Source organism: Silurus aristotelis (genome assembly GCF_946808225.1).
Source record: "Silurus aristotelis genome assembly, chromosome: 5".
Classification (NCBI taxonomy): domain Eukaryota; kingdom Metazoa; phylum Chordata; class Actinopteri; order Siluriformes; family Siluridae; genus Silurus; species Silurus aristotelis.
The window spans coordinates 11,416,967-11,427,448 of record NC_139578.1 but is presented as its reverse complement, the minus strand read 5'-3'; the positions used below and the strand labels follow the sequence as shown (position 1 = coordinate 11,427,448).

At 35.6% G+C, this 10,482-nt stretch overlaps 1 protein-coding gene across 2 annotated transcripts in view; it reads right to left on the bottom strand.

Moving 5' to 3' along the window:
• Nucleotides 1–8,784: 8,784 nt before the first annotated feature.
• LOC310727025 (immunoglobulin kappa light chain-like) overlaps nt 8,785–10,482 on the bottom strand; it is a 2,961-nt gene continuing 1,263 nt past the window's right edge. For both annotated transcript variants that reach the window (XM_083543071.1, XM_083543072.1), the window contains 2 exons: nt 10,457–10,482; nt 8,785–10,350 (listed from right to left, as the gene is read on the bottom strand). The exon at nt 10,457–10,482 is cut by the window's right edge and continues 316 nt beyond it. In XM_083543071.1, coding sequence (XP_083399197.1) covers nt 10,244–10,350; nt 10,457–10,482 — 133 coding nt within the window. In that variant the 3' untranslated portion in view covers nt 8,785–10,243. The remainder of the gene's footprint in view (nt 10,351–10,456) is intronic.

The window sequence follows — 10,482 nt, the reverse complement described above, 5'->3', positions numbered from 1 at the left end:
AATGGAAGAAGCCGAAAGAAGAAAAGGGTAATTTAAATAAATATTCTATTCTATTCTATTCTATTCTATTCTATTCTATTCTATTCTATTCTATTCTATTCTAGGTAACATTGCCAAACATGCTGATTTGATCTTGAGCCCAGGATTCTGTTTGTACTGAGTAGGTGAGGTGACTCATAAAAACAAAATAAAACTTTGCGAATGTCCATTCAGAATTAAGTTTTTATTAAAAATATTTTATATTTTACTATTTTCCTTCTCAGTTCCCTGGTGGTCTAGTGGTTAGGATGCGGTACTCTCACTGATGCGGCCCGGGTTCAATCCCCGGTCAGGGAACCAACCCCAGCCATTAGGGTTGCACCAGCCTTAGTGCCGGTCCCAAGCCCGGTTGCGTTAGGAAGGGCATCCAGCGTAAAACATGTGCCAAATCAAACATGCGATGGTCCGCTGTGGCGACCCCTAATGGGAGAAGCTGAAAGAAAGTTTTATTATTTTCCTTCTCCCATGTCATACTAACCTCCTCCTGCAGATGGTATTATTAGTCTCTTTTTCTTCTTCTTTCTGCTTCTCCCATTAGGGGTTGCCACAGCAGATCATCCGTCTCCACAACCCCCTGTCCACTACATCTGCCTCTGTCACACCAACTACCTGCATGTCTTCCCTCACAACATCCATAAACCTCCTCCTTGGTCTTCCTCTTTTCCTCCTTCTTGGTAGCTCCATCCTCAGCATTGTTCTACCAATATAACCCATGTCCCTCCTCTGCACATGTCCAAACCATCTCAATCTCGCCTCCCTCACCTTGTCTCCAAAACATCCTACATGCGGTGTCCCTCTAAGAAACTAATTTCCAATCCTGTCCATCCTCATCACTCCCAACAAAAATCTCAACATCTTCAGCTCTGCTACCTCCAGCTCCACCTCCTGCCTTTTATTTAATGCCACTGTCTCTAAACCATACAACATCGTAGGGTTTACCACAGTCCTATAAACTTTCCCTTTCACTCTTACAGATACCCTTCTATCACAAATCACTCCTGTCACTCTTCTCCACCCACTCCACCCTGCTTGCACTCTTTTCTTCACTTCTCTAACACACTCTCCATTACTTTGCACTGTTAAACCCCAGGTAACCGCAACCGCACCGCACCACTCCACTCTCCTCCCTCTCATTCACACACATGTACTTTGTCTTACTCCTACTGACTTTCATTCCCCTTCTCTCCAGCGCATACCTCTCTACAAATCACAATATCATCCGCAAACATCATAGTCCACAGAGACTCCTCTCTGACCTCGTCCGTCAACCTGTCCATGACCACTGCAAACAGAAAAGGGCTAAGAGCCGATCCTTGATGCAGTCCAGCCTCATACAATACCACAACTCCTCTCTCTGTAATCTGTCGTACGCTTTCTTTAAATCCACAAACACACAACGCAACTCCTTCTGTCCTACTCTATACTTCCCCATCAACATTCTCAAAGCAAATAAGGCGTCTGTGTTGCTCTTCCTCGGCGTTAAACCACACTGTTGCTTACAGATTGTCACCTCTTCTCTCAGCCTGGCTTCCACTACTCTTTCCCATAATTCATGGTGTGACTGATCAACTTAATTCCCCTGTAGTTACTGCAAATCTGCACATCTCGCTTATTCTTAAAAACCGGTACCAGCACACTCCTTCTTCATTGCTCATGCATCCTCTCACCTTCCAGAATCTTGTTTAATAATCTGGTTAAAAACTCCACTGCCATCTCACCTAAACATCTCCACGCTTCTACCGGTATGTCATCTGGTCCAACCGACTTTCCACTCTTCATCCTCTTAATAGCTGCTCTCACTTCCTCCTTACTAATCCAATCCACTTCCTGCTTCACCATCTCTACACCATCCCACATTCTCTCTTTCTTATTTTCCTTGTTCATCAGCTGCTCAAAATACTTCCTCCATCTTCTCAACACACTCTCCTTACTAGTCAACACATTTCCATCTCCATCCTATATTGCTCTAACTTGAAGAACATCCTTCTCAGCTCGGTCCCTCTGCCTGGCCAATCGGTATAAAGGTATTATTAGTCTCTGGCCTACTGAATTAGCATGAGCGTGTGTATTTCATAGGCAAAAAAAGCACTTCTGTAAATCTTTGAATAAGACAATTTGTTTAATGGTCTAAATAGAAATTAATATGTAAGCTCTATCAAATCTCATCTTTATTCACGTCCTTTTTAGTGTGTAATCTGAATTTTCTGAACGTAAATAGAATGAAAAGGTGCATTTCTGTGTATCACAAGTTACACAATCTGGTTAGTTACTAATATAAGCAACAATTGAATGGTTTTGATTAGTTTTAATATAAGATCTAACTAGAAAACCTTAAAAGGTAACTTTGCATTATAAATTCTATTCATGCACTCAGCAGTAGAGGGCAGCAGTGCGCAGCATTGGTTTACAGTACGGGCTTTTACGTAGTTTTCAGGATCTCAAATTTTTGGTATCAGTATGTTGGCAAGATTGTTCTTTCTCAACATTACTCTCTTATAAGCAACATGATCTTATATAATAAAAACAGACATTCCGACGTCTCTCTTATACACTAATATGATTTGATCATAGTTTCTAATTGTATCAGAAATTACATCACAATACAATGTGTATGAAGTTAAGTAGATAGATAGATAGATAGATAGATAGATAGATAGATAGATAGATAGATAGATAGATAGATAGATAGATAGAGAGATAGATAGATAGATAGATAGATAGATAGATAGATAGATAGATAGATAGATAGATAGATAGATAGATAGATGTGCAGACGCTTTTATAAAGATACAACAAGTAGTTAACTTAATACAGTGGTACCTCGACATACGAGTGCCCTAACATACAAGTTTTTTGAGAAAGAGCGGTCACTCTGTCAATTTTTTGCTTTGATACGCGAGCAAAAACTTGAGATACGAGCTCGAGACGCCGCTGCTAGATGGCGAATCGAAGCCAGAAAGCGAAGATTGTGACGAAAATTAAGATAAGCAAAGAATAAAAAGTAAAAATGTAAAAGTTTAGGTAAACATAGTGTACAGTAGTGATAGTAAAAAACAAGTTTTCCCTTCGCCTTAGCTTATCGCCTCTTGACATACGAGCAAGGTTACGGAACGAATTAAACTCGTATGTTGAGGTACCACTGTATATATTCACTGATCAGTTATAACTTTATTACCACCAATCAGATGTCTATTGTCAAATTCACTGAAATCCGTATGCTTGCCCATTTTTCCTGCTTTCAACACATTATCTTTGAGAACAAAATGTCCACTTGCTGCCTAATATATCCCACCCACTAACAGATGCCATGATGAAGAGATAATCATTGTTATTCAATCACAGTTTAAAATGTTATATGGCCATAATGTTATGCCTGGTCAGTGTATATATACATTTATAGTATTGGGACGCCAGACATTCATACCCATATTTGGTTTTTCCATGAACTGTAACTACAAAGTTAAGGGGACATAATTGTATATGATGTCTGGATGTGGCAGAATAAAATTTTCCCTTCACTAAAACTAGAAAACCAAAGTCTGTTTCAGCATGACAATGCCCCTGTGCACAGAGCAAAGATCACAGAATATCCACTCTTTTTAATATGTATCTTTTTAAACATCATCATATTTATTCTTAAACGTCAAACCTCCGTCATACACGATAAAATTTTCTTCCACGCCTGCTTTAAACAAACATATACAGCTTAATGTGAAACCAGAACATCAAAGAAATTAGAACCTCTGTGGAATGCATTATGGTGTTTAGTATTGTTTTAACAACACAACACAATGCTTTTAACCGCTGACTGTATGAAGCACTGCCTTTGTGGTTTTTGTGTTGACGCATCAGTTTTACTTAGAGGTTGGAAAAGCTTAGCTCGAAAAGAGCAAAAGTCCTTCACACCTTTTCACTTGGTGTGGTTTTATGACCTGCTTTTTTATGCTTATGCTGCTGATGTGACCTTCTTACAGGAACCCATGTCTCTTTGGGCAAGAAAACATGGAGGAAACATGTCCAAGTGTATGAAAGATTGGTCACAGTCTGTTCTATGCTTAACTATGGACACCTACAGACATTTATAAAGCGGTAATCAGGCAATAGTTATTGTAAACACTAACATAACTAACATGTATAAAATGATTGGTACAGTAAATAAATTATATTCTATGCATTAACAGTGCAAAATATTTAGTGACTATATACTTATGAAGTATTTTTAAAGATTTTGATGAAAAGTAATGATTTGGGAGTTAAATACGAGCGAAGTTTTCAGCCATTTATGAGGAGTCATAAAAAAGAAGTCTGTTAGAAGTGATATAGAACACTCAACTTTAGTTTTAAAAAAATGCCTCATTTAGGTTGATTTCTGCTCAATTCCTCTAAACTAACTACAACAGCAAATGGGGATGTATTTTGCTGAAAGCTGCATTACAACTCAAACTGATATTTTTCATGATTTTCAGTCAGCTGATCTGGCAATCACAGTAGAAATTATAGAAATTTGAATTGATGCTGTTTGCAGGAGATTCTGCAAGATGAATCTTATCCTAAAAAAATCAAATTTGAATACAGTTTTAATGCAGCCATTAACCACCACAAGAGGACCAATGCCAACTTCCTATACTGACAATCACTAGTAGGTTGGCAACTAGAGACAATACATGGGCAAGATCTTCAAGCTCCATTTCCATTCAAGTTTCCTGGAACCTGCACTCTTTGTTGTAAACACAAAGCATTAAGTAAACATTTCCTTTTCTTTCATGTCTTTTTGTACTCCAGTAATGAATATCTCAGACTGTTTCAGGGTTTGTTGAAACATAGCTCCTGTCAGTCATGTCATGAAGACTTGTTCGTTTTTTGATTAGTGAAAAGGGCACATGCCCTCACATTTAGGCATTGGCAGAGTCCATTAATTTCCCTGCATAGAAGGGTTGTGTATATTGTGATATTGCCTATCCCAACAAAGCTTAGACTTATCAACATTCTTTGCATGCAAGCTAAAACATCCTCCAACAGGGGAATATCATAACCAATCGGTGTAGACCAATATCACCACAGTGCTGCTTTATGTCAACCACTGAATAACCACAAAATTGCAAGTAATGTTGAAGTGGGCTCGTAAGCTCTGGAATTGCGCAGATTCACATCTTTTCTTCACATTTTTAATGAGAAATTGTGATGACAATTTTACACACAGTCTTTTGTAGCCTTTCAAATTCACAAAGATGTAACTGATGTCAAGTCAAATGATTTTATTGACATTTCAACTATATACCATTGGTACAATTCACAGTGAAACAAAGAAATTGTCTCTCCAAATTTAAGGTGCAACATCAAACACAGAACCTCAATAACTGCATTAGAGACAATTGGTCATATGTGTCCCTTTACTTTGGCTTAAGCCAGTATTCAAAAAGCCACTTTTTCTAATGGATCCCACACTGGAACAAAAACGTGTCGTGTTGTGTTTATTTTTTTGTTTGTTTTTTACCTTCAATTTGTAACTTACATTTATTAACTTAAGTTTATATAAAACATGTCATGTTTTTTTGAACATTGTTACATTTTCAAGAAGTATAGTTCCACAGTCTAATAGTAACAGCTTTATTTCTGATTGAAAGCTAGTTTTTTCAAATGACACCTTAAATTCACCTTGTATGTATAAGAATGGCAGGGAAAAGTGTATCAATAAACAACATAAGACTCACTTCCCTCTAATTCATACTTATTCATTTATTCTTTCATATTCTATAGTCGCTGCATCCTGGTCAGGGTATTGTTGCAGGTGCAGTCTGGGAACAGGCAGGGAGAATATAAACTGAATGCAATGTCAGTTCATCACTGGGTACTGTGCTACACGCATACACATATGTACATGCTCAATCACACCTATGGACAAATATATTTTCCACATACTAGAATATAAATGCTCATCACACTGAGGTTGAATTGTTGTTTCGCATTCACTATATCTTTATTATATACACTATATCCATGGTGACTAATGGACCATGTAGTAAGAATGCAATAAAAAAAAGAAAAGAAGCAATGAAAGGAAATATTTACAGTAAAACAAACTTGAAATATATAGCTTCATAAAATGTCCCCATATATTCATAAAAATCTTTCAATATAATTCATTCATAGTTTATAAAGCAGTCTTCTTCATCTTTTTTCTGCTTCTTCCATTAGGGGTCGCCACAGCAGATCATCCGTCTCCACACCTCACCTTGTCTCCAAAACGTCCTACCTGCTACCACCCACTCCACCCTGCCTGCACTCTTTTCTTCACTTCTCTAACACACTCTCCATTACTCTGCACTGTTGACCCCAGGTACCCGAACTCCTCCACCTTCTCCACCTCTTCTCCCTGCAACCGCACCACTCCACTGGCCTCCCTCTCATTTACACACATGTACTCTGTCTTACTCCTACTGACTTTCATTTCCCTTCTCTCCAGCGCATACCTCCACCTCTCCAGGCTCTTCTCAACCTGCTCCCTACTCTCACCACAAATCACAATATCATCCGTGAACATCATAGTCCATGGAGACTTCTGTCTGACCTCGTCTGTCAACCTGTCCATCACCACTGCAAACAGGAAAGGGCTCAAAGCTGATCCTTGATGCAGTCCAATCTTTACCTTGAACCAGTCTGTTGTTCCTACTGCACACTTAACTGCTGTCACACTGTCCTCATACATGTCCTGCACCACCCTCACATACTTCTCTGACACACTTGACTTCCTCAAATAATACTACAACTCCTCTCTCGGCACGCTTTCGTACGCTTTCTCTAAATCCATATCGTTTATGAAGTTTATATTATTTATAAAGTTTATAGTTTATAAAGCAGTACTTAAAAGAAAAATGAAAATATTGACATTCATTTTAAGTTTTTTTATATTTAAAGCTAAAAGATTTAGTGTATTTTCTGTATTTAATGCAGAAATCTTTTTATTTTTACCATATTGCCTTTGTTTCAAAGAATACACTTCTGGGTAAAGGTGTGGTCCCAAAAAAAGTAAATATTAAACTTAACATCAAATTATTAGTCAAAAAATACTATTAACCTGCAAGGTTTTATAATGAATTTGATGATGATGGTCGCTTTTACACAAATATTGGACTTGTTAGTTTTAATCTGAGCATCAGAAATGTGAAACTATCCGACTCCGCCACTTACTACTGCGCTGTCACATTTCTTTATGATATAGCGTTTGGACAAGGCACAGTTCTCTTCGTGAAAAGTAAAAGGCTAAGTTAACATGAAAGACACACTGTTTATGCAGACACATTAATAATAGTATGCTACTCTCATAATAAAATATTTTGAGAGATTCATCATTGAAATCATTTTTCAAATAGTAAACTAATTAAACAAAGGGTTAGGGTTAGGGTTAGGGTTAGGGTTAGGGTTACAACTTCTGTGACCTCCTAAGAGACCTTGATGGTTTGCTATAGTGAACAGTTTTGGGGGAAATCTAGAAACAAGGAGATAGAATGATATAATTTAGAAAGGTAAATCATGGTAATAATTAAAATGTCTTTGTCTGGGTTCACAATATTTTTTCAAATAATCGATATATACTATTTAAATCTATCAACACTAAATACTAACACTTCTTTCTGTAAAAAAGCATTCTGCAAGTTTACTGCTGAGACAAACATAATTACACAATTTAAAGTGATAGCTACCTCATAATCAGTTACTATTTGTTAAATTTATGCCTAATAATTTCTTGACCAACTGTTTCTTGTTAACATTATTACAAGCTTTATATTTTGCTGCTTTGTACTTGTTAATATATACAGTGGAACCTTGATACTCGTGACCTTGACACTCGATTGTTCGTGACTTTTCATTCGGAACCGGACTGAGTAACTCGCAAAAATAGATCAAAATTTCGTAGTAACATTTCAAAATTTTTACTAATAAATTACATAAAAATGTTAAAAAAACTATTTTATTTTTGTATTATTTATTTAAATTAGTAAATTAAACATTTATGACAAGTAATTCACAATTTTTGTTGAGTTTACAGTACAGTACATGTACAATTCCCGTTAAAACCTTGCTATTTCTTGTTACATGCGAGGGGCCATAGAACGTAACCCGAGGTTACACCATATATACAACACAGACAAAGAAAAATGCTACTTAAAGCCATTTTTGTAAAACATTAATGCTGTCTGAACTCATCCACCAGGTAAAGTGGCAAAACAGAGTATGTGACATAAAAAATTTGCTGTCACAGTGGTAATGACAAAACCACAATGGGCAAAAAAATTTTTTCGCTTACACTGCTGGCTCAAGTTTTAACAAGGCCAAACTAAGACGCATGTTGAATATATTCAGAGGAATTTAATTGCCTTATAAAATGCCAATGCAAATATTTACAAAAAGAAGCATTACAAGAACATACTGTTTACTCATAAGGTGCAAACCAATGTGCTCAAATGTGGCGAATTCCCCAAGTAATATTGCTTTGAAATCTCCTTTGTTAGTGGTTTAAGAGTGCCATTTATTTACATTTACTGTCTTTTTTGTTGTAAAAAAATGTATGGCTTTAAATGCATAGGCCAACATTCAACACAGGATTGAAAACTATATAGCAATCACTAGAGTTTAGCATTTAGCATTTAGATTAGATTTCTCATTAACCTTGTTTTACATTATTACTTAACCTTCAGAAACTAAACTTCACTGTAAAATGTTAGAGTAGTTAATATGGATGGATGAATAAATATATGTACATTAGACATATAAACAGTAAAAAAAAATCTATAATCCACAGTCCACTTTAAAAAGTTCTGAATGCTGATATTAATATATCAGCATATGAATATATTATGTTTGTAAATTTCAACACTGTCAAACCTCCTAAACAATATCATGCGTATCATTATGCAAGTCCAAGAGTAAAAGTACAAATAAGACATACAAAAAAATAAAAAAAGAAGTAATATTTTACTATATTCATAATTGCATTATTGCATTTAACTAGTCACACACTGAAATTATATTTGAATTTCTTTTATTTTTTTTTTCATTGAAAAACAAAGATATTTTTTATCTCAGTAAAAAACAGAGGTACAGTGGTACCCCGCTTATCGACCTTAATCCGTTCCTTAAAACCGGTCGAAATGCGAAAAGGTCAAAGAGCGAATTTACACACAATATACAATATACACGCACTAAATTGTTATATTGACTGCTAAATAACACTTTATTGTTCACAAACCAAAGTATAATTTACGATAGATGCTCTCTCCACAACGGCTGAAGCGAGACTGGGGAGACCCTTTCCCTCGCTCCACATGGGTCGGGGTAAAAAAAGGTCGATAAGCGGGCATTTGGTCATTCAGTGGGCGCAAATTACGGTCGAAAAACTGTTCGCTAAGCGAAAAGGTCAGTGTCCGAGCCGGTCGATAAGCAGGGTACCACTGTAGTAGGTTATATTTTAATACACCAATATTAAATCTTAACTGTAAAAATATTAATCTTACAGTTTTCTTTTTTTTTTTTTTTTTAAATGGCCTAACATACTTTTCAAAATAAGCATGTTATATTATAGGCTGGTTAACGTTGATATGCAAACCAAATGTTTTGTGTGGTTTAATGTTTTTCAATAAAATATAAAGTATTTATTAATTCCATCTTGATTCATACTTGATACATTTTTTTCTTTTTTTAATAATCACACTTTATAATCATACACAGGGCATTATAAGCGTCCAGTGATACATGCTGTAACAAAGAATATAACAGAAATTACATAGCAATATCGTACGATTATTAGAATGCCTGTGATTTGGCCGTAGATTATCATGGTCTTGGAAATTGTAAATGTATTATTGATTTTATACAACAGTTCAATGCAATAAAATGTCTATTAACTGGTATGTTTGAGACAATATGAACAAATATTGAGTAAAAAAAAAAAAAACTTAATTAAGCCATAGTTAGAGACAGGCTGACAGCTTGTAAGTACTGTAGTGATGGTTTCAGTGCTATGAAATTTTTGCTAGAATTTAGATTTTATGTTGTGGACACATATAAGTGGTCATATATCTATACAGCCTTGTGGTTATAATAAATGTCAGAATTCTTGAGTCAAATAACCTTAGGATTAACCTTAGGACAGTCATTAGCATATTTACATTTATTATAGGCCAATAAGAAAAGTTTACAACTTTGGTCAATTTTGAGTACAGGTAAAGAATAGACAAATAGTGAAAGTGATGAGAAGCACAACTGATCGTATGATGGAAAGAAGAACCAAAACCTCAATCTGATAATAATCATCTGCAAAAATAAACAAAAAAGAAGAAAGTGATTAGCAAATATATTTAGTAGTTTTGTGTAGTTAATTTTTTTATTATCATATTTAATATTGAATAAAATGGTTTACCTTTGATATTAATTTTGGTTCCATTT